Source organism: Ciconia boyciana, chromosome 4 (genome assembly GCF_034638445.1).
Source record: "Ciconia boyciana chromosome 4, ASM3463844v1, whole genome shotgun sequence".
Classification (NCBI taxonomy): Eukaryota; Metazoa; Chordata; class Aves; order Ciconiiformes; family Ciconiidae; genus Ciconia; species Ciconia boyciana.
In genome coordinates, this window is record NC_132937.1 from 12,343,267 (window position 1) to 12,366,064 (window position 22,798).

The following is a 22,798-nucleotide window of genomic DNA, read 5'->3' on the forward strand; positions in this document are numbered from 1 at the left end:
TCTCGCACACCAGGTAAACGACCTCACGCTTGTGGGATAACACCGCTGGTGGTGCCAGGTGGGCTGTGTTCCACACCAGCCCTGGCCCCCACTGCTAAATATAGCCATGGCACCTGTCCACGGCCAAGCTTGCAGCGGGAGCAGGAGGTGCAGGGCAGGGAGCGCACAGGCACCTGTGCGCTGGTGGCAAATGAGCGGCCTGTTGCGCCCATGTGTGGCCTGGTGCTCACGGTGAGCGTGTGGCTGTGTGCATGTGTGTGAGTCCCACTGTGTGTGCACCCCTCTTGGGGTGGACATGGCCACGTGCGGACATGTGTCTGCAGTCAATGTGTGTACACACATATGTTTGAGCGCTGCTGCGTGTGTACAGTGCTGCCCGTGTTCTGCATGTGCAGGGGGTCTGCTGTGTGCAACACAATGTGTTTTGCACAGTAGTGCATGCGTAAGGGGTCTGGGGTGTGTGATACAATGAAGGTGCAGGGGTCTGATGTGTACAATACGTTTTGCACAGTGGTGTATGTGCAGGGGGTCTGGGGCGTGCAGTGCAGTGAGTTTTGCACAGCGGTGCACGTGCAGGCAGTGTCGCGAGTGTGGTGGTACAGGGGTACGCATATGTGCAGGGGGCAGCATGCCCACCATGCAGACTGTCCTGCAGTGCCATTAGCTCAGGGCTATGAACCACCTGGGAGCTCCCAATGAGGCCCCTCCAGGGGTGAGGAGTAGTAAATGTGCAATTAGTGCTTTTAGTTCAATTTAGTGCAATTAGTTCACTTTTGTAAGGCAGAGAAGCATCAGTGCTTGGCCTGGGGCTCAGGCAGCAACATCGGGGTGCACCCAGAGGCAGGGTGGGGGGCACACAGGGGTGCTGGGGCTAGGTTGTGGCAGTGGGGTTGGGCAGGCAGCCCAGGGCATGGGGTGTTGCTGGCACCCCTGGGATGCGCCTCAGCTCAGGGACATGGCCTGGTTGTGGCAAACACAGTGGCCCCGCAGCACCCAGCCTGCTCCCTCCCTGCCTGGCACCAGGCATCAGGATGGGCCTTTTGCCCTGTGGGACATGGGCACCTCCCAAAATCCTCTTGCTCCAAGTGGGGGGGCTCCAAAGCATCTCCAGCATGGAAAGGTTGGAACACGGGGAGCCTGGACCCCCTCTGCGAAGGGGGGCACCAAGTCCCACCTGTGTCCCCACCCTGAGTCCTGCTGGGGTGTCCATGCTTTGTTGGGGGGTGACAGGTGGGGGGGCTCAGCCGAGGGGCCAGCCTAGCTGCTGCCCCCCCAGCACGTGGAGGTGCAGGTGGTAGACGGACTGGGTATTGTGCTTGTTGCCATGAAAAGCCGAAATCAGGACTCAATAGTCGGGATGACTATTAAGCAGGTATTCTTTATTGCAGCGCTGGGCAGCACTGGGGATCGCTCCGCCACAAGTGCTCCGCCAGGTTAGCACAACACATCAGTTCATATACAGAAAAATCATACATATTCATCCGATTTCCTGAAAAGGGCAGTTTTATGGTGATGAGTTCCCGGAATTCATTTACATAGTCCAAGCATGCACAGTAAAATTAGGGTTAGGGTCTTTTCACCCTTCCGGTGGTCTTCCATAGTCTTCCTCACGTTGTCCGCTAGTTGAACTTTGGGCTTCCTTTGTCCATATATAGTCATTGAGCTAGCTCATCAGTCCTTCGGCCTTGGAATGTTACAAGGGGGTCGATTTAAGCTAGTTCTTTGGTGCTTATCTTTGGCACAATCGTCCTGAGTTCCTGTTATCAGTGATTTAATTAGGAAGCCTAACGAGCTTGCTCCAGGCCTGTTTAGTCTTATCAGGTAAGAAGTTACAGGAAATGTCCTATCATCAGCTCTGCTCAGCAGGTAACCAAAACTATCTTTGCAGGGGAAGAGAACAAAAGAGAACAAGGATGCAAGTGAAACTAAAAAATGCAAGTCTATGTATGACAGTAAAGTCTTAGTCAGGGATTGTCAGGGATTGAACCCTTTCATGCTTCCCATCGTTGATCACTACTGGGAGAGGGACAGAGGTCAGGCCAGCCCCACGCCGGGCCACCCCCCACGGCCCTGCTCCCCCGGGACCACCGGCGAGGGTCCTGCCCCATAGCACGGCAGGGTGGTGGAGGGGACACCAACTCACCGAGGCGATAGCCATCGGCCAGCCCCTCCGCCTGCGCCGTGCGCGCCGCCACCAACCAGCAAGTGCCCCAGGAGGGTCAGCACCGTTCATGTCCCCCCCTCCACGTCCCAGGGACCCCCCCGGACTCACCTCGGCGTCCTGGGGACCCACGCGGCTGATCCGGGGGATGGGGCGCTTGGGGATCACCAGGAAGTGGACGGGGGCTCGGGGGGCCACGTCGCGGAAGATCAGGCACTGCCGGGGGGAGCAGGGTGAGCCCCACACCCGTGGGTGTTGCCTTCCCTCCCGGTGGGGACACGCGCCCTGCTGTCCCCGCTACCTTGTCGTCTTCATAGAGGATGGTGGCAGGCACGCTGCGGGCGATGATCTTGCTGAAGATGGTAGGCTGCCCGCTGCGCCTTGCCCACCTCCCCATCCTGCCCGCCGGGCGCCGTGAAGCGCCGCTGGGGCGGAGGAGCACACGGAGCCTCACAGTCTGCCCCCGCGGGGACAGGGACCCCGTGGCCTGGGGTGGTGGGGGCATGCGGGGGGGGACAGGGGGACACACAGGCGAGGGTGATGGGGGGGGTGCAGCGGGGATGATGGGAGGGGCACATGGGGGTGATGGGGGTGCGCGCGGGGGTGAGGATGGATGCGCACGGGTGCTCGGAGGCCCAGGGTGGGAACAGCGGCGAGCGTCCCGCAGGGCGAAGGCACAGCTAACCTCCCCGTCCCGCGACTCCCGCATCGTCCAGCCGCGCGCCGCCCCACCCCACCTCCCCATTGGCTCCCGCCCCTGTCACTCCTACGCCTGGACCCCGGCACCTTAAAGCGCGCGCACGCCCCCGCAGGCGACACTGCCGGGCCGTGGGGACACACACCGGCCCGCGAACCCCCGCCGGAGAGGAGCGCGCCGAGCTCCCGCCCGACCCTCCCCGCCGCCAGTGCTCCCCCAAGGACCCCGGGGCGGAGGCTGGGCCAGGCGGGGTTTATTGGGTGCTCAGAAGCCCATGCAGGGGCGCTTGCGGCGGGACTTGGAGGCAGAGGAGAGCTGGCTGGCCTGGTTGCTGGGGAACTCTGGGAGGCCCTCGGCCCTCACTGCCAAGTAGTCCCGCAGCGTCTTCTACTGCTTCTTGGGGATGTTGCGGAAGCTCAGGCTCTGGGAGGAGAGCAGGGCTTCGTCGGGCGCCAGCGATGCCGGGGGTCTGCCCTGCCTGGCGGGGAGCCTTCCCGGGCGAGCACGGGGGCTGGGGGAGAGCAGCGACGGCAGGGGGGCCGTGTCGCTCAGCTCTAACAGCTCGGACCAGTAGGTGAGGGAGGAGGTGAAGCTGGCCGAGAGACTGTGCCGGCCCCGGGCTCACTGCTGACACTGCTCCTGCAGCACCTGCTGCCTCTGCACCAGATTGAAGCTCATCCTCTCCTCTCACCACCGCCCCCAGGCCTCAGACCAGGCCCCCATCAGACGGGGGCTCAGGGGGGTCCAGACCCCCTGCCGGCTCCCGGGGTTGCGGCAGGGCAGGGGCCTGGGGGCTCCCAGCGCTGGATGCAGCCCCCTTCCTGCCTGGCCTGGTGCAGCAGCCAGCCCTGTGGTGATAGGGCATGCATTGCCACCGGGGTCTGGGCCCTGGGGCCCCTCCTGGGACCTGGCCAGCCATGGGGTCTGGCTCTATACCCCCATGAGCATGCTCACTGCTGGCTTTTGCCCCCCACCTCCTTTTCTAGACATTTAATTTCTCACCTTGTGCATGGGGTTGTTCAGGGCTTTGCTTTTGCTTTTTCACCCCCTACCCCAGGGCACAGCAAGGGCTGTACCCTCCCCTCCATCCTCACAGCCTGGGGGCTGCATCCTCCCCCCAGGACCTGCACCCCAGGAAGGCACAGGACACCCACTGGCAGCAGAGGTGCCAAAGCACTGCTGGAGCAGGCAGTGGCAGTATGGGAGCTGGGCAGGCAGATGCTGCAGGCAGTCAGTGATGCTGTGCAGCTTCTGCAGAGGCCCTGCCAGCTGGCAAGCTGACCAGCTGCCCCCCGTGGAAGGACATGCCAAAAATTGCCCGGTGAGCACAGATGCCAGGGCAGTAGCCAGTCCCACTAGCGAGGAGGCTGGGATGTGGGCACAGAGAAGACCCAGCCCCACAGCAACTCCAGAGCCCTGTCTCTCACTCTGGTATTGCAGCAGCAGCAGCTCCTGGGTGCGGGATGTGCTGAGCAGCACCTTATGGCTCCTCCCAGGACCCCCCACCATCACGTGGGCAAAGAGAGGGGGGGGCCTTCATCATGCACGTCCACTCCAGCACAGGCACCAGTGGCAACCGCTCATCTAGCACATACACAGATAACTGGGATGGGGAGCACAGCTCAGTGGGGCTCACCCTGACAGCCTGTGGCAGCCCCTCTCAGCTGGGTGATCCCCCTGCCCTGTGGGCACTGGGGTCATGTGTCAGGGGACACACATGGCTCCTGGCTGTCCCCCCAGGTATGGCAGGACTCACCTGAGTGGTGATGAGGTGCTGGGAGGGGGCAGGTATATGGGCAGTACCACATGCTCACCCTGCTGGCAGCTGGCTTCCTCACCCACCTTGAACAAGTCAAAGTGGCATCTCTCAGGGGCCTGCAGCAGCAAATTGGGGTGCTGTCAGCACCCCAGGCTGGGGGACCCTCTCCCCCACCTGCTGCCAGCCCCATGCCCACCCTCTCCCAGGCCCACCCAGGCATCCAGGCACTGCAGGCCAGCGTGGTCGGTGCAGCTCAGCACCCGCAGGTGGGCGGTGATGTCGCTCCAGCACCAGGGCAAGTGATCTCGAGAAAACATGGTCTGGGGATCATGGTGGAGCTGCTGCAGCCTGCAGGGAGAAGGCAGCACTAGCACAGGGCAGAGTTGTCCTTCTCACTTGAGCCTCCCCCATGCCAAGACCCAGGGGTCTGCACGAGCCCCCTTCCTGGCCCCAAGTGCCTGGTCTCACCCCATCTCGATGCTCCAGAGATGGATGGCTCTGCTCTGGGTGTGGGTGGCCAGCTCCCCAGGGAGGTGAGGGTTGCCGGACAGGGGCCATGGCATCACCGCAGAGATGGCAGCAGAGCCCTCTCCTTGCAAAGCTCCATTCCCCCAGCACCTACCTGACAGTGAGGCAGGCACGCCAGTGCAGATGACCTGCAGTGGGGTGGGGGTGGACCCTGTCCTATCCAGCACCCTCCAAATACCACAGTGATAGTCCAAGCAGACACCAACAAAATATGGCAGGGGACAGGAGGCAGCACATGAGAGGGCAGCATCCCAGGGGCTCCCTGCCAGCTGGGGGCTCTCTGCCCAGCCTGGGGCATAGATCCTGGGGCTTGCTCACCTTCCCCATCCGCCCAAGCAGCAGCCACTTGCCGGATGTGCCCGTTGAGCTCAAACTGTGCTGGGGAGCCCCAGGCGCAGGGCAGCTCCTCCAGCACCACATCCTGGAAATCTGGGGTGCCGGCTAAGGGTGGTGCAACATGATCCCTCCTCCCTGGGGACACCCCACGGGGAAGGATACAGAGGTGGTTCATGGCCTGCCCTCCAGGGTACACCAGGCGGCCCATGTGTGCCCCCATGTTTTTTGGGGGCAGCCAGGCCAGCGCCCCCCCCCCCCCCCAGAGCTGTTGTAGAAGAGCAGGCCAACCTACTGCAGCAGCAGCTCCTCGTGCACGCAGTCTGCCAGCAGCCCCAGTGGCACCTCAAAGAGCCAGTTGCAGCAGAGGTGGGAGAACCAGCGCAGGCAAGAGGCAAGGTGCTGCAGGGGGCAGCTGCTGCAGGGGGACAGTCAGCATCAGGTGGGGGGAGAGAGCAGGAGCCCCCCCAGCCCTCTCAGGGATGGGGGGCACTTACCACCTGGCCTCCAGACGGTTGATTTCATCCATCAAGACAGTCATCCAGATGGTGCTGTCCCAGGCCTGTCTCTGCAGGGAGGAGAGGAGGCAGAGGTTGGGGCTGACAGCTGCAAGGGGAGGGGTGGGGGATGGCATTGTCACCCCTGGATGGACACTGACCCTCAGCTTGGAGTTGCCCAGGTAGAAGTTCTTGTGCAGCAGCTGCCCCAGGGAGCCAAATGCATCTTCTGGATGATCCACAAAAAAGTGGCCCAGCTGTGCAGGAAGGACAGGGAGGGGTTGGGATGTGCAGGGATACCAGGCCATCCCCCCAGGTCCTTGGCAGGACACAGCACTCCAGGCCCTACCTGCTTGGTGAAGTCCAGGGCAGCTCCAGACTTGCCTGCCCAGAGCTTCCTGCACAGGATGCTGCGGTAGAGGATGTCCTGAGGCGCAAGCGAGGGGACCCAGCAGCCTGTGGGGAGAGGGCAGGGGCCAGCCGGTACCGCACAAGTACCTGGACACCGCTGCAGCACCGCGGGGCAACAGCTTGCCCATCCCCGCTCCCTCCTGTGCTAGCACAGCCGGGGAAAGTTGCTAAAGTTCCCCGTGCCAGCGCGGCAGAGCCAGCGGGGATCCAGAGCCGCAGGGCAGCTCGGCAGGCGGGTGCGTAGATGGAACGGGGCGTCTCCCCCTCCCGCGGCCCTCACTCGCGTTGGGAGGCAGGAAGGGCACGGCAGCGGCGTCGGCAGGTTCCCAGCTCTCCCCATCCCGCCGCGGCGGGGCACGAACGCCTTCGCGGCCTGCAGGGAGAGGAGGTAGGAGGTGGGAGGTGAGAGCGGCCTCTGCCCGCCCCCCATCGGGCTCGCCCTGCCCCGACCCCCCGGGCCCGGGCAGGGAGGGCTGCGCCGCGGCCTCACCTGGCGGCGGCCGGGACCGGTCTCCAGCACCTGCCCGTGCTCGCCCTAGCTGGCGGCCGAAGAGGGACACCCCCCCCTCCTCCTCCTCCTCCTCCTCCTCCTCCCCCTCTTCTTCCTCCTCCTCCTCCTCGGGCGGGTCAGCACCGAAGTAGGAGGGGAAGAGAACGGGCGGGAACTCTATGACCCCCGGGGCACCGATATTGGGCTGGGGGCACAGGGAGGGGCGGGGCGGGGGCGGTCGCCAGCCAGTGGCCGCGCGAGAACGGCGCCGCCACCGGAAGTGCCCCGCCGCGTCGCGCTGCTGGCACCGCCCACCAATCAGCGCCCGGGCACGGAGCGGGACCAGAGCGGCACCGCCGGCAGAACGCTGTGGAGTACTACCGTTCCCTTGGCGGCCGGCGGGAGCGCACACACCTCTGCTGCCGGGACCCGGGGGAGCCGCGGGGACCGGAGTGGGGGGCACCGTGGGGACCCTACCCGACCGGGCCGGGAGTGAGGAGCGCCGCGGGAGTGTGACCAAGACCGGGAACGGATCGGGGGTGCCACGGGATCAGACCGGGACCGGACCCGTGGGAGCCCGGGGGACTGTGCCGGGACCGTGCCGGATCAGGGAGAGCCGCGTGGAGCGGAACGGGCCCAGGGGGAGCCGCAGGGAGCGGCCCACATCGGGACGGAGAGGAGCCGCGCGGATCGCCCCGGGACCGGGGAGATCCGTGGGGGCCGGACCGGGACCAGAGGCTGCTGCGGGCACCGGGATGGAACCGGGTGGGGGGGGAGCGATGGGGACCGGACTGGTCCATGACCGGCACTGGGGGAGCCATCGGGACCGGACCACACCGGGGGGCGGGCAGGCGTGGGCATTGCCCCCCCCTCCTCGCCCCCAGGCCGGCCAGAGGGGGAACTGCCCCACGGATCCTGCCGTGGGCACACCTTGTCCTCCGTGGCCGGCCTGGCCCCAGTGCTGCGTGGCCAGAGACACCCGGGCCGGGCACTCTGGGTTGGCAGGGAACTGCTGTAGCCGTGACTTATGATGGTGGGGTCTGCTGTGCCCTGGGGGGCGGGAGGGTGCCTGGGGGCTGCACAGCCATGGGGCACCCCACGTACCTGGGGGATGTGGGACCATGGGGCAGCTGTTCCAGCCCCCCTCAGCCCACCCTGCCCTTCCCGTGTGACCCCATGCCGGCTCGGCCCCGGGGACCCCCCTCCTGCCTTGGCTCTGGTGCCTCAGGGTGGCTGCAGGTTCTCTATGAGGGTCCTACCTGGCCCAGCACCCCCATGGGTACCCACGCCCACTGGTGTCGCTCACAGGGGATGGGTCTTTGTCCCACGGAGCTCCAGTGGGACCCTGGAGCCTTTGGGGAGTATCCTGGGGAGGACAGGCTCCCCTGTCCCCTTCCCAAGGAGAGAGGGCCAAGGACCCAAGCCTCATACAGTCCCTGTACCAGGGGCCACCTGCCCTGGAGCCATGCCCAGGGCAGAGCTGCCCACCCAGGAGGTCTGCGCTGGGGAGGGGACCCCAGCCATGCCTGGAGGGGGGCTACGCTCTTGAGGAGAGGCCGCTGGGCAGTCAGGCTGGACCACCGGGTGTGGCTGCTCCCTCCTGCAGCTCCTGGGGTGCTCTGTGATGGGGACACGGGGCGGGAGCAGGGCTGGCACAGGCAGAGCACCCCCTGGAGGTGGAGCTGTGCCCATGAGTCACCTGCCCACCTCTGCTGTGGCCAAGGAGGACGGTGATGTCAGGGGAGTTTGGGGATGATGTTAGGGGAGTTTGGGGAAGTGTGATGAGATCGTTTCCAGTTGGGACGCCCTCATCCCTACAGGTGGTGCCCAGACCCCCTCTCCTGGACACCTCCTCTATAAGATAAATATTCTAATTTATTATAATAAGATGGTAGCTGCTGTTAGAAAACCACCCGACTCCCATTAAACAGCCCCCATAGGTAGCCCTCACTGCCTCCCATCCTCTCTCCACAGGACACCCCATTTGCCCCTGGTGTTGTAGCCCCCTTGTCCCCCTACATGCCAGCCCCACAGCCCCTTTCACCTATGTCTTATGTCCCCCTTGTAGCCTGGCCCCATGGCCACCTGCATCCCAACTCCATGTCCCCTGTCCCCCAGCCCTGTGTCCCTGGCCCCAGCTTGTGCAACTGTCCCCCAGTCCATATCCCTGTCCCCAGCCTGTATCCTTGTCCCGAGCCCCAGGTCCCTGACCCCCAGCCTGTGTCCCTGTCTCCAGCCTATGTCCCTGTCCCCCAGCCCGTATCCCCGTCTCTGCCCGTGTCCCTGCCCCCCGGTGCCCCGAGCAGCGGCGGGGCCACCCCGGGAAGAACGGGGCCCGCGGGGGGCGGGGCGCTGCTGCCGGCGACTGACGCGTGTCGGGGCCAATGGTCGCGCGGGGGCGGCCCCGGGGGTGGGGCGGGTGACGTCATGGCCGCCAGTGCGCAGCGGGGCTGCTGGCAGTGCGCGCCCCACGGCAGCCGGCGCGGCGGCATGGGCCGGCGGGGCGGCGGCCAGCGGCGGCTGCTCGCCCTCCTCCTCCACCTCCCTCTGCTGCTCCTTCCGCTCCTCCTCCTGCCGCCGCCTGCCGGTGAGTGCCGCGAGGCCGGGGGCGCGGGGAGGTGTGCGTGCAACGGATGTGGGGCACACATGCGACGGGGCACAGGGACGAGTACGGGATGGGGTGTAGGAGTGCACGTGAACGGAGCATGGGGTGCATGATCAGTGGGGCAGAGGGTGCATGTGCAATGGGGCACAGGAGTGCTTGTGCAATGGGAATGAGGTACACATGCAACGGGGTGCAGGGTGCATGTGCCGTGGGGCATGGGGTGGGTGTGTGCAATGGGTAGGAGGTCTGAATACTGTGGGGCGTGGGGGGTGTGCAGTGGGGCACAGGGATGTGCTCTCAATGGGTATGAGGTATACGAGCAATGGGATGTGGGGTATGCACGCAATGGGGCAGGGGGTGGGTGAGAATGGAGCACAGGGGTGTGTGTGTAGTGGGGCGCAATGTCCGCCTGCTATGGGATGCAGGATGCACATGCAATGGGACATGGTGAGTCTGCAACAAGGGATGGGGTGTGCATGCAGTGGGGTTTGGGGTACATATGCAACAAGGCACAGAGGTGTGCCCAGTTGGGTGTGGGGTGTGTGTGCAATGGGGCAGAAAGTGCACGTGCAATAGGGCACAAGGTGCATGTGCAATGGGACAGAGAGATACGTGTGCAGTGGGGTGTTTGCATAATGGGGCATGGAGATGCATGTGCAGAGGGTACCAGATGCCTATGCAATGGGGCACAAGGATGTGCGTGCAGTGGGGCATGATGATAAGCATGCTGTGGGGCATGGGATACACATGCAGTGGGGCATGGAGATAAATGTGCAGTGGGGCACAGAGGTGTGTGTGCCAAGAGGACACAGGCGGTGCACATGCAGTGGAACACCCGGGGGGGGAAGATGCATGGGCAGTGGGTCCGGGAGGCTGCAGATGCAGCGGGTCCCCAGGGCAGAGGGCTGTGCGCATGCAGTGGGGCAGCGAGGATGGACAGCATGCAGAGGGGGATGTGCGCGCAGCGAGGCATCGGGATGTGCGGGGGGGCACCGGCGGGACTATGTGAGGCGATGAGCGTGCTATGGGGCACGGGAGTTGGCTTGGAGACGGGGCTGCGGGGGGGTACACGAGGGTGTAGAGGGGGCATTCCCTGGTGAGGGGGGCAGCTGGCCGGGGACTGCCCGTGCCGCGGGGCCGGGCTGCAGGGCGGCGACCCCTATGGGGCAGCGGTGGGGCGGCCGCGGGAGCTGTCCGCGGTGCTGACCGCCGGCCGCGGGAGCTGTCCGCGGTGCTGACCGCCGGCCGCGACCTGGGGCTGCGGTCCCGGAGCGGGGAGTCCCGCGGCTCCGGCTGCTGGCCTGGGGCAGAGGAGCACTTGCTTTCCCCCGGCTGCTGGCCTGGGGCAGAGGAGCACTTGTTTCCCCCCCTCTATGGATAGGAAATCCTGCTCCGTCCTCCAGCACCCTCCCCTGTGCTCTGGCCACATCACCACGGGGCTTCAGTCTGACCCTCTTCCTGCAGCCGGCTCCCTCTGCCTTGCCCCGTGTGAGTGGGCATGAGGAACCGTGCTGGGACCGGGAGGCTCCAAGTGCTTTCCCCCATGCCATCTCCTGGAGTTGCATTCAACATCCCCTCCTCCCTGGGGTCCCCTGCCAGGTCACTGTCCCCACGTGGGGAGGGGAGCTGTGGAGTGGCTTGGTGGTTCATGGTGTGGAAATTGGGATCATGTGCTCTTGCACTGAGAGAGGTATTTCATGCCTGACTTGTGTTGGCTGGCAGCAAAGGGGAGGGGGAGCTGCCTTTGTTCCAGGCAAGAGAGCAGATGCATGTCAGTGTACAGCTTGCTGGGGCTGCACACATGTGGCACAAACACACGTGCATACAAGCACATGTGCGCACTCCCAGCCAGGTGCACACTGTGCAAAGCAGCCCTTCTTCTCAGCTATCCCACTCCCCACTGGACGAGTCCTCCTGGGCACAGCCCTGCTCCCAGCCCATCCTCTGCTGAGATCCCCCTTGCCAGCAGCTTGTAGGGAGGTGCATCTCATCCTTGGTGCATCTCTAGGGAATAATGGATGGGTCTCCCAGGCTGGCACTGGGGAAGTGTGGCAATGGTAGGGTGAAGTTACAGCTGCTGTCTGGAGACCAGGTCTCCCTTGTCTCCACTGTGCCAAGGAAGTGGCTACCTCTCTGCTGCCTGGGCTCCTGGAAATCCCTGGAAATCAAACTGTCAGACAGTTGGGCAGGGAGATGTGGCCCCAGTGAGTGCTGTGGGCTTGCAGGAAGTGTCTTGCAGACATGGGGCTGTACACAGCCATGCGCGCCCATGCATGTGGGTGTGCACGCCTCCACTTTGCCATGCATGCAGACAGCACCCACGTGTGCATATGTGCACACATATGTGCACCATTTCTCCTCTGCAAACCATGGGAGAGCTGGGAGGCTGTGCAGGAAGTGCAGTCTTGCTCCTTGTGGCTCTAGGGTGGGACTCTGCAGTTTATGATAGGCTCTGTGCTGAGCCTCCTCAGCAGGCAGAGAAGGGGGGAATCTGTGTGTCCCTGTGGGAGCTGACCTGTTGGGGCAGAGCTGGAGCCATGAGAAATGACCCTTTATTACAGGTAAAATGCAGGGAGCAGGTCCTCACTGAAGAGGACCGTGAGTTGAAAGAGGTGGGCTGCACCTGGGCAGAGCCTGAGCAGCCAGGGCCGAGGCTCCAGAGGATGAGTGCCCACAGCTCCAGGAACTGGGCTTGAGGCAATGTTGAACCAGGCATGATGATGCAGACTGTGCCAGGGCTGGGAGACGCAGCTGGGACAGCTGACATTAGCCCTGGGGACACACTGAAATGGCACAGCCCCAGCCCCTCCTGCCTCCGGGCTGCTGGTTTTGGGGCATGTTCGGATCCTGGGTGGGCCTGGTCTGGGAGGGGTGTTGCACCCCCCCAGCCCCCCACCCTGCTGAGAGCCCCTTGGGCCTCCTCTGCAGATGGGCTCTTCGTGACCGACTACTTCACCCGCGCACCACGCAAGCTCAGCCCCTTCCGCTCCTTTGCCAGCATTGAGCTCTTCCACTTCCACATCCCCGAGGACACAGTCATCGCTGTCTGGAAACTCATCACCTTCAAGGAGCAGGGTGGCACCTTTGGGGACCAATGCCCAGACCGTAGCATCACCGTGTGAGTAAGCAGCCTGCACTGTCTGTTTCCTTCCTGCCTGCCTCTGCCTGCCCCTGCTGCCCACTGCCTGGACTTGCCCTGGAGCCTGCCTGCTCTTGTCTGCTTCTTGCTTGCACATGTGCATGTATATGCATGCACACATACAGAGGGGCACTCATGCATACACATGCACACAGGCATGTAGACGTGGTGCTTAGGGACATGGTTTAGTGGTGGACTTGGCAGTGTTAGGTTAACGGTTGGACTCGATGATCTTAAAGGTCTTTTCCAACCTAAACGATTCTATGATTCTATGATATATGCACATACATTCACACACACACACATGCGCACATGCTCACTCCCCATTATTCATCTTCCCAGGACCGTTGCAGGCTCCACTCTTTTGTGTATCTCATACATGAGCAGTTTTGCTTGAACACCCACCCAAGGAAGCTCACAATCTCCAGCAAGGTCCCATCTTACAGATGGCTTCCCCATCATGTCTTTGAGCTTCCTAATAGCATGGAGGACAGACCTCCACGTGTAGGGCAGGCTGTCCCTGCCATGATGCCCAGCCTGCGCCCTGCTAATTGCTGTCTCTCCTGCAGGTATTTCCGTTCAGGGGCTCCCTCCGTCATTAACCTGCTGCACACACACTTCCCCAGGGACACAGCTGTCCCTGGCTCCTTCGCACTGACCCTCACCTGGACCCTGCCCAACCGCACCACGGGGGTGTTTAATGTCACCAGCCCGCTACCCGGGGACTGGTTCCTGGCTGCCCACCTGCCCAAAGATGAGGGCAAGATCTCTGTCAAGGTGAAGGGCTTGGGGGGACCATGGAGTGGCAGGGCTCGCTGCAGGGCTTTGCTGGGGCCTGACTGTCCTTGGCTGGCAGTGCCCGGGGCAGGTGTCCCAAGTGGGGCACATGGGGGACAGGAGGACTACCACATCTCTTGGTGGGGGTCCTGGGCACATCCGGATGGAGGGCACCTGGGCAGACTGCACCCCAACCCCTTGCTGCGGTGCAGGGTCAGCAGCTGGGGGATGGTGGCTCTGTGCGGCTGGTCCCCTCCTGCCCTGTGCTGACTGTCCTGCTGGTGCAGGGGCTCTACGAGGAGTGCCAGTATCTCTTCCAGCCACAGCTCATTGTGCAGCGCCTGGTGAACGTTGCCGTGCTGTACCCTGGTTACATCACCAAGCAGAGCATGGCCCCTCACAACCGCTCCTGCCTCTACAAGTGAGTGTGAGAGGGTCTCCTAAGGAGGAGGCATCTCCAGGGTGGGGAGCTTAGGGTGCCCCATCCCTCTGGCTTGCCTCCCCAGCCCTGTTGGTCCACGCTGAGAGGCAGGACCTGACACTGCTGTCCCGCAGGGTGTTTGTGCCCAGCTACACGTCACACATGCTGGTGGAGGTGCTGAGGTGCCGCGGGGCCGAGGGCTGCCCACTCTGGCTGCGCGTGCGGGCCAAGGCTCCCCCCTTGCACAACTCCACAGCGCTGGACTGCCGGGAGCACGCTTCTTGCCAGCTGGCACTGGACCCACCCTTCTGGCAGCACTGGTACTATGTGCTGGTGGAGAAACACCCTGGGGTGCCGGGCACCATCTCCTTCCAGGTCACCGTGCAGCTCACAGGTGAGGGTGCATGGGGAGGTCCGGGTGGAGGGCATGGTCTTGACTCTGCTTGGGTGACCGGTGGGGGGGCAAAGGACGCCCGCAGGATCTGGCCCCAGCTGGGTGCAGGGTGATACTCAGCTCTGCTGGAATGGGGACACTGGGAGGCGTTGGGGCTGGGTTACAGATACAGGTGAGTGGTGGGCAAGAAGGGGAGGTGGGAGCTAAGAGGGGGCTGGAGGGGCTGTGTGGTGCCCAGGCTGATGGCTCTGCCCTCCAGACTGCTCCCGACCCAGCCTGGCCCGTCCACCCTTCCTGCCCTCCAGTGCCTCCATGAACATGCCCCACTCCTTCGGCTCTGCGGGTAGGCTGGCGCTGGGGGACAGCCCTCTGTCTGCCAGCCCCAACAGCATGAAGCACCCAGTCCCCATCCCCACCGCCTCGCCCACCGGCGAGCGGTGCTGGCCAGTCCGCCCCACGCTGCGCAATGAGCTGGACACCTTCTCCGTCCACTTCTACATCTTCTTCGGGCCCAATGTGTCAGTGCCACCTGACCACCCCGCTGTCTTCGTCATCAACCTCCTACCAGTGCTGGACAGTGGTGGGGTGCTCAACCTGGAGCTGCGGCTCAACGTGGTGAGGTGGCCATGCTGTGCCCTGGATGGGGCAGGGCAGCCTGGGGGGGACGGGCTGGGAGATGGGTGATGTTGGGGCTGCAGCAAGGCGAGGGACAGGATTTGGGGTGCTCTTGGGTCATGGGCCATGGTTTGGGAGCTCTTGGGTGATAGAGCACAGATTAGGGTGCTCTAAGGGCAGGATGATGGCCTGGATTTGGGGTGTTCTTAGGTGATGGGCAGTGGGTTAGGGCACTGCTAGGTGGTGTGCTGCGAGCCGGGTGCTGTCAGAGCAGGGGACATCCCTGGCACTGGTTTAGGGCTGTTTCCTCCTCTGCCATCAGAGCTCCCTGTGTGGTGAGAATGCGACAGTGTTCGGGTGTCTGAACCATGAAGTCCCGCTGATGTCCGGTGACAACGCATCGGTCACCTGCAAGACGGGTAGGCTGGGCTGCGCGTGTCCATCCTGCCGTGGCTGTGGGGATCACATTCCCCCACGTGTCCAGCGAGAGGCTGGGTGGGAGAAGGCAGAGACCATGGGGGCATCTGGCCCTGGAGCCTGGCACAGGGCACCCTATCCCAGCTCTGCCCAGGGGAAGGGGCTGCCCCCTGCCCTGCTCACCTGGAGCTTTCCCGGCCTGCAGAGTCCCTGGCAGGCTTCCTGCTCTCTGTCAATGCCACGGCCAGCCTCAGCCGCCTGCGGATTCCCTACCCCCAGACGGGCAGCTGGTACCTGAGCCTGCGCTCGCTCTGTGCCACGGAGCATGGGTAAGAGCCCCGGCGTGTCCCCTTCCTGCGTGCCCAGAGGGGACGTCCCTGCCACAGCCTGCATCCACGTGTGCCGTGGGTCTGTGGGTGTACCTGGTCCCCACCCAGCATGTCACTGCTCACGTGGCTTTGCGGGCTGTGTGTCACCATGTGAGTGCCTGCGTGGGCACGGATGGCTCTAGCTTGCACCTGCCTGACCATCTGTGGGTCCCCACGGCTCTTCCCTCTGTCTCTTGGTTAGGAAGCGCCTGTCAGCTTGCAAACGCCGTGCATCTGTTGGTGCCTGCCTGTCTCTGTGGCAGTGCCCATCTGTACCCATGCCCAGGAGGGGACTGGGCTGTCACTGCAAGGACAAGGCTTGGCTGTGTGTATGAGGGGGCAGCTCTGGTCAGGCTGCTGTGCCCCTGCTCCACTCAGCATCTCCAGGGACCGGTCCCGTGTCTGCAACTCTACTTCTGGCCCATGTGTCTGCTCGAGAGTCCTGCAGAGGAGAGGGGTGGTTGTGTGCATGTGTCTGTACACGTGAGAGTCCATGTGGGGCTCTGTGCCCTGCAGATGGTGCTGTGTGTGTGTTCAGTGCATGCATGCAGACAGCACTGGGTGTTCGGTGCATGCATGCAGATGGTGCTGCATGCACATTTGGTGCATGCATGCAGACAGCGCTGTGTGCATGTTTGGGTTTGTGCAAGCAGACAGGGCTGTGTGCGTTCTTTGTGCGTGTGTGCAGATTTGGCTGCATGAACACATGCAGGAACAGCAGACACACGTGCAGACGTGCCCTGTGCATGTGTACAGATGGCACTGTGTGCATGTTTGTGCATGTTGGGGTGCCTGCGTGTGCACAGGCAGCACTTGGTGCATGCTGTCTGGATGTGGGCCTGTCTGTGCTCCTGCGTGCTGGAGGCTGCCGAGGTGCTGGGTGTGCCCAGAGTTGTGTGCATGGGAAGCGTGGGGCAGCGGGGGTGGTGTGCCTGCTCTGACTCCTCCACTGCATTTCTAGTTCATGCTGAGTTGCCAGTTGTGGCCGGTCCTTCCACGACATGGTCACACGCAGGCATTGCAAGGCACGGTGTTTGCACAGCAAAATCCAGATGAAATAGGAGCCAGCTGAGTGCATTGCTAAAGGAAAAGTGGGTCTAAGCACGGCCACGTTCCTCCTGCTCGCTCAGCCTGGCACAGACAATTGCAGCGCAAAGATCCTTGGGGACCAGCTCTGAGCTGCCATGTGTAGCACCAAAGCAGCTCATTTCCGTGCTTGCTGAGTCCCTGGGTCTCCCATCGTCAGCAACGTCTGGGTGCAGCAGGTGGGAGCTGCTTGAGGGGCACAGGGCGAGAGCTGACCCCCTTCTCCTGCACCACAGGTTTGAGCCTTGCACCAACGTGACGGCCGAGGTGTACCTGCATGCCTACCTCTCGCCCTGCATCGACGACTGTGGCATCTATGGTCAGTGCAAGCTGCTGCGTACCAACAACTACCTGTACGCCGCCTGTGAGTGCAAAGCTGGTGAGAGCTTTCCCAGGCACCCACATGCCCGCTGCACCCGGGGACCCCCCCAGCATCCTCCCCTCCTCCCCAGGGGTTGCGCACCCCATTAGTCCTCCTGTGCCAGCTCTCCACAGGGTGCTGGAAAGGGGCTTCCCTGCTCCCTCCCCAGCCACTGCGGGTGCTGCAGGGGTAACGGCAGCTCTCCCTGGCCACAGGCTGGAATGGCTGGGGCTGCACGGACAACGCTGAGGCTTTCTCCTACGGCTTCCAGCTCCTCTCCACGCTGCTGCTGTGCCTCAGCAATGTCATGTTTGTGCCTCCTGTGGCCATTGCTGTCCGCAGCCACTACCTCCTGGAAGCCGCCATCTACATCTTCACCATGTTCTTCTCCACTGTGAGTATGGGGTTGGGGGCAGCTGGAGGGCAGGTGATGGGCCGGAGCTGTGTGGGGTGGCTCTCACACCTTTTCCCCCCCACCCCAGTTTTACCACGCCTGTGACCAGCCTGGCATCGTGGCGTTCTGCATCATGGAGTACGATGTGCTGCAGTTCTGCGACTTCCTGGGATCCCTCATGTCCGTCTGGGTCACTGTCATCGCCATGGCCCGGCTCCAGCCCATGGTCAAGCAGGCGAGTGGGGAGAGGGGGCATGCGGGGGGCCAGGGAAGGGACCCATCCTGACATGTGCCCCATTGCCTCATAGGTGCTGTACCTGCTGGGGGCCATGCTGCTCTCCATGGCTCTGCAGATGGACCGCCATGGGCTCTGGAACCTGCTGGGGCCCAGCCTCTTTGCCTTAGGGATCATGGCCATCGCCTGGGTAAGGAGATGCTGTCCCCACCCATCCCCTTATGTCCCCATCCTGGACATGCTCCACGTCCTGCCCAGCCGTCCAGCCCTACTCCCCTGCCAGCATCTCCCCTCCGCTGCCTTCACCCTTCCCCATGAACCACCTCCTCTGGTGGGGGCTGTGCCCATCCCCGTGAGGGCTGCCTCTTCCAGTCCCCCCTTTCCCCACCACAGACAGCTCGCACCATCCGGCGCCGCCACTGCTACCCGCCGACCTGGAAGCGCTGGGCTTTCTACCTGTGCCCAGGAGTGCTGATTGCAGTGGCCGCTGTGCTGCTCTACGCCTTTGTGGAGACAGAGGATAACTACTTCTACATCCACAGCATCTGGCACCTGCTCATCGCTGGCAGCGTCGGCTTCCTGCTGCCGCCCCGTGCCAAGCCCAGCGGGCGCCTGGGGCCCCTGCCCCGGCGCAAGGGCTGTGGGTACCAGCTCTGCATCAACGAACAGGAGGAGCTGGGGCTCGTCAACCCAGCCGTGGCCTCCATCAACAGCATTTGTACCAGCTGATGCCGTCAGCAGCCCAGACTCCTCTGTCATAGACAACAGCTCTGCGGGGGCCTGGCACCCCCTCTCTTTGCTGGCACCCATCCCGGGAGCTCCAGAACTCCTCTGGGCAGGTACACAGCCGCCCGTGCCGCCCTGTTCTTGCAATTACAGCCTGGTTGAACTTGTCTCCAGGAGTTGCTGTGGCTTAGTTCAGTGCAGAGCTGGGGGGGCTCGAGGCTGAGCTGGGGCCACGCTCCCCTCTTTGCAGGGCCATGGAGGTGCCCAGGGGACGTGGCTGGGTGCAGAGGGGGGAATGGCAATGGACTCCTGCTCTCGCTCAGGGTCCTGTGGCAAGAGCTCCTGCTCTGCGGTGGGCTGCTCTGAGGCTGACGCAGCTCCGGCATGGAGCAAGGTGGCCGGCAAGAGGTGGGGGGCCAGGGCCTCCAGCCTTTTGGCTCACTGCAGGGCAGGCTGCAGAGCTGGGAGGACTTCACCGTGGTACTGAGCTCTCGTGGGATAGCTGTAACTCCTGACCCATGGGGAGCTGTGCTGTGCCAGGGCAGCCAGGGTCCCCCCCCAGCTGGGACTGTGGGGAGCCCGTAGGCCTGGGGGAAGCTGCCAGTGGGGAGTGGTCCTGGTGCTGCCTGCCGTGGCGATGCGCAGGGCTGAGAATGCACTGTCTGCAAGGGCCACATCCCCAGCAGCCCACAGCCCCATTCATGTCATCCTGCTGCCTGGATCAGCCCCCCTCAGTGCCCCACACATGGGTGCACCCACCCAGGAGCAGTGGAGTGGCAACCCTGTGTCCCTGTCGGTGTCACCAGCCATGAGCAGCTGCCCTGTCTCTGCAGGGCACTGAGCATCACTGGGAGGGGCATTGCATGGCCTGTACCCCCTGATCTGGTTGGGGCAACCCTGTCTCAGCCCCTGTTCCTCATCCCCCCCATGGTCAGACTCACGGGCTCAGCAGCCACCTGAGCTGGTGATGACCATGGTGTGGTGGCAAACACCCGAGCTGTGCATGTGGCTCAAGGATGGGGCATTTCCACCCTGCCCCTGCGGCTCAGAGGGGACAAGATGGACCAGAGAGGAGAGGGGAAACCCCACTGCCCCTTCTCACCCCTGTGGGGGACTGCTCTAACCCCCCAGGCTCTTCCCAACCCCGCAGGGCAAAGCTCTGCATCCTGGCAGTCACATCCTGACTCAGCAGAGCCACCCGCCAGCAGCCCCCCTCCCTGTACCCCGGGGACAGAGCCCAAGTGCAGGGAGATTTACTGGATGCCTAACAGGATTAGCAACTGCGGGCGGGCAGCTCCGTAATGGGATTGCAATCTAATTAAACCTGCTGCTTGGGAGCTGGGCCCCAGCAGGCTGGAGCGGGGTGAGCTCCATGGCGGTGGTGGCAGCGGGTTCAGGGCTTTGCTGCCCACATCTCCGGGCTGTGCGGGGGGCAATGGCTGTGGGGAGCCAGCCTGGCGTGGAGGCATGCCGGGCAGCCCAGGCAGCTGGGCAGGAGCCCCAGTCACTGTGCAAGGGGGCTGGGGGACCTGCACCCACTGCCCTCCTCCCCCTGAGAGCTCACCCTCCGGCCCTTTCTCTGCCATGCCAAATGCCCTGTCTGGTCCAGCCAGGGGGCTGATTAAAGATTAATTTTTTTTAATTAAAACCGTTTCTCACTTCAGCAAGTCCAATCACATCCCCCCAACAGTAGCAGCCCCCCAGAGAACGAGGAGCTCAGCTTTCACATCAGCAACACGCTGGAGCACGGTGCACGCCAAGCACAGGGCTTGTGCTGCTCTGGTGTGTGCACCAGCCTGGCAGATGGCCCTGCACACAAGCACCCCGATTTTGTGGAGTGGTCAGCACTCCTTGCAGCATCCTTACCCTTCCTGCATCCCCTGGCTCACTGCTGCGGGGCTGAAGCGCAAACCCACTGCTTGCCGAGTTTGTGTAGACCCTACAATAACAGAGCCTAGCAAGCATGTGGCAGGATGCACATTCCCCTCGCAAGCAGCTGCGCAGCCCCTGGCCTGCCCCACGGCAGACACTACGGGGTGGCACATGCAGGTCCTGACCCCCTGGGGAGTCCTAGCAGAGGTGGGCAGGGGGTTTAGCTGGCAGAGCAGCCTGGGGAAGCCCGGAGGAGCCACGTGCTGGCTTTGCTGGGCTCTGCTTCTCCAGGCTGCTGGGGCAGCTCAGTGCTCCCTCTTGTTTTAATTAAACCCACGACTGCATTTTTCATCTCAAGGACAGGCCAAGCGGCCGAGCACACTGCCAGGGAGGGAGCCTGGCCAAGCAGCGCTGGAGGGGATCCAGGTGCTCTGTGCCAGCCCAGTTCATCCCCCAGGGCCCACAGGCTGCCTGCTGGGAGCTAGGAATCCCCCTCTCCACTTCCCCCCCCCCCAGCCCCAGCAGGGCAGAAGCCCGTCCCTCTGCCCAGAAGGCTGGCACAGCCCAGGGGGGCATCGTGGTGGGGTGCAAGTACAGGACGGGCAGGGCCCTCTTGCAGGACTGAAAGGTTTTTGCTCAGTGCTCCTGTCACCAAGCGTGGCGAAGCTGCTCTCTCCCGTGGGACACCCAGCACAGGGTGTGCGGCACTGTCTCTCCCACCAAGCTTCACTGGGAGTGTGCTGGGACACCCCATGGGAGACTCCGGGTCCCCTCAGCTACCTCCCCTTCATTGCGGGGTCAGAAGCACCGGCCTGTCCATCCCTATGGGGCTGGGTGAGCTTTGCCAGTGCATTCCCCATGGTCTCCAGCCTCGGCCCCACGGGGATGCACTTGGGGCAAAGGCTGGACTCTGCCTTTCCCCCACTCCAGAAAACTGGGGTCCCTGTGACTCCTACTCCCCTCCCAATGCAAACAGCCTTCCTGATGCTCCATCCCTGCCTCTGCCAGGCACAGCAACTGCATAACCATGGCAACAGTGTCCCTATAACAATCAGGTACATCTGACATCCTCATGGCAACTGACTCCCCGAACAGCTGGTGAAGAGCTTTGCTTCCTCGATGCTGGGGAGGGATGGTGGGATTTGAGCCCCACCAGGGCGGGTGGCTGCAGGGACGTGGGGACAGACACAGCCAGGAAGGTGCCTGGGGCAACACAAGCCTTCTTGGCCTCTGTCCTGCCAGGGAGGCTGCAGGGGACACAGGTGATGCAGGAGAGGGAGGTGGCCCTGGGGACAGCATTGCCATGGTTCAGCCTCCTGTGTTCCAGCCCCATACTGCCTGCTGGGCTGTCAGTGCCATTGGGCTGGCATTCCCTGCTCTGACACATGCTCCTTGGAAATGGGTATCCCAAAGGCTGGGACCATGCTTCCCCCCACAACCTCCTCCCACCCCTAACTCCCACTGCAGGGATGCTCTGCCTGCTGCCCGCAGCCTACCCTCCCTGTGGGGCTGCTGGGCCCTGCCACTGCTGCCTGCCCATGTCTGCCGGGCCAGGCTCACCAGATAGTGGCCCTGATGCAGTCTGTTGTTGCAGACGGCAATTGCACGCCATGCAACTTTAATGTGTCAGGCCTGAATTATTGAGCCCTGCAGCGGGCTGCGTGCGCGCAGGCAGGACCCATCATCCCTCCTCCTCTCCCTGCCCACGCAGGCCTGAACGGGCAGCAGCAGGCGGGGGCTGGTGAGAGGTCCCAGCCTTTGGGGTCTCTCTGGGTACAGGAGAGTACCGTGCCCCTTGCTAGCCCTGGGGGCTGTGAGGTGTGGGTGGCAGCATGGCTGTCAGTGCCACCAGCTGGGTTGCCTGGGGGTTGGTGGTCCCTGTGCAATGAGACCCCAAGGATGGCATTACCTCTGCAGGGTGCAGGGGCAGGTGTATAGGGAGGGATGCACCATCCTGCCCTGTCCCTGCCTCAGCGTTTGCACCCTGCATCCTCATGAAGCTCCATGGCCAGAGGCAGCAGATCCCCCACTGCTGCCCCGGGAGGTCCTTGCCCCCATCCTGCTCGCTCTGCTGCCGGGCCCCAGCGAGATGAGGCCTTTCCACCACAGTCAATGTAAATCCCGCCGTGGGTGCAGCCGGAGCTTGCTCCCTGGCCAGGCACGGCTGTCACCGTGCCGCTCTGGGGATGATGAAAGGCTGGGAGAATGGGCCAGCTGCTCTCTTCTTTTGCAATTTTCCTGGCGCACCCTGCAGCCACTTGATTTTCTCATCAGAGTAGCAAGCCTTGACCACCCTCCCCACGCAGACCCATCCATTGCTCACGATTGGCACTGCCGCACAAACCACAGGCGCTGGAGCCGCCTACCCTGCTCTGTCTCTGGCCGTCCCTCAGCCCTGCAGACAGCAGCCTGGCCGTGGCCAGCCTGGGGGGAGCAGCTCTGAGCAGGCAAAGGGACCTGGTTTCTCCTGGTGTAACCCACGAAGACCCTGCTTGCTCACCCCTCCTTCTCC

At 63.4% G+C, this 22,798-nt stretch overlaps 3 protein-coding genes across 4 annotated transcripts; 1 reads left to right on the forward strand and 2 right to left on the reverse strand.

The window, feature by feature from the left end:
* Positions 1-1,240: 1,240 nt before the first annotated feature.
* HINT2 (histidine triad nucleotide binding protein 2) lies at positions 1,241-2,558 on the reverse strand. Its single transcript, XM_072859618.1, has 3 exons — positions 2,463-2,558; positions 2,273-2,377; positions 1,241-1,315 (listed from the first exon to the last, which is right to left on the reverse strand). Exons 1-3 carry the CDS (start codon positions 2,556-2,558, stop codon positions 1,241-1,243), a joined length of 276 nt encoding a protein of 91 aa, XP_072715719.1.
* TAF1C (TATA-box binding protein associated factor, RNA polymerase I subunit C) lies at positions 1,342-8,153 on the reverse strand. Its single transcript, XM_072859619.1, is given in 20 exon segments — positions 1,342-1,880; positions 2,273-2,377; positions 2,463-3,786; positions 3,904-4,388; positions 4,390-4,461; positions 4,615-4,643; positions 4,646-4,733; positions 4,830-4,965; positions 5,086-5,169; positions 5,245-5,356; positions 5,464-5,574; positions 5,644-5,737; positions 5,740-5,896; positions 5,976-6,046; positions 6,137-6,232; positions 6,325-6,431; positions 6,667-6,729; positions 6,732-6,759; positions 6,877-7,053; positions 8,136-8,153. Coding segments are annotated over 18 exon segments (2,592 nt in total). The 3' UTR covers positions 1,342-1,880; positions 2,273-2,377; positions 2,463-3,122.
* A 2,499-nt stretch (positions 8,154-10,652) lies between these two features.
* TMEM8B (transmembrane protein 8B) lies at positions 10,653-19,961 on the forward strand. 2 transcript variants are annotated; one of them, XM_072860130.1, is made up of 12 exons: positions 10,653-12,599; positions 13,190-13,397; positions 13,685-13,818; positions 13,953-14,212; positions 14,472-14,827; positions 15,150-15,246; positions 15,450-15,573; positions 16,935-17,077; positions 17,275-17,453; positions 17,542-17,688; positions 17,762-17,878; positions 18,082-19,961. In XM_072860130.1, exons 1-12 carry the CDS (start codon positions 12,196-12,198, stop codon positions 18,415-18,417), a joined length of 2,505 nt encoding a protein of 834 aa, XP_072716231.1. In that variant the 5' UTR covers positions 10,653-12,195; the 3' UTR covers positions 18,418-19,961. The 2 variants fall into 2 exon arrangements, with proteins under 2 accessions (XP_072716231.1, XP_072716232.1); XM_072860131.1 differs by having other exon boundaries at positions 16,935-17,062.
* The last annotated feature ends 2,837 nt before the right edge of the window (positions 19,962-22,798 follow it).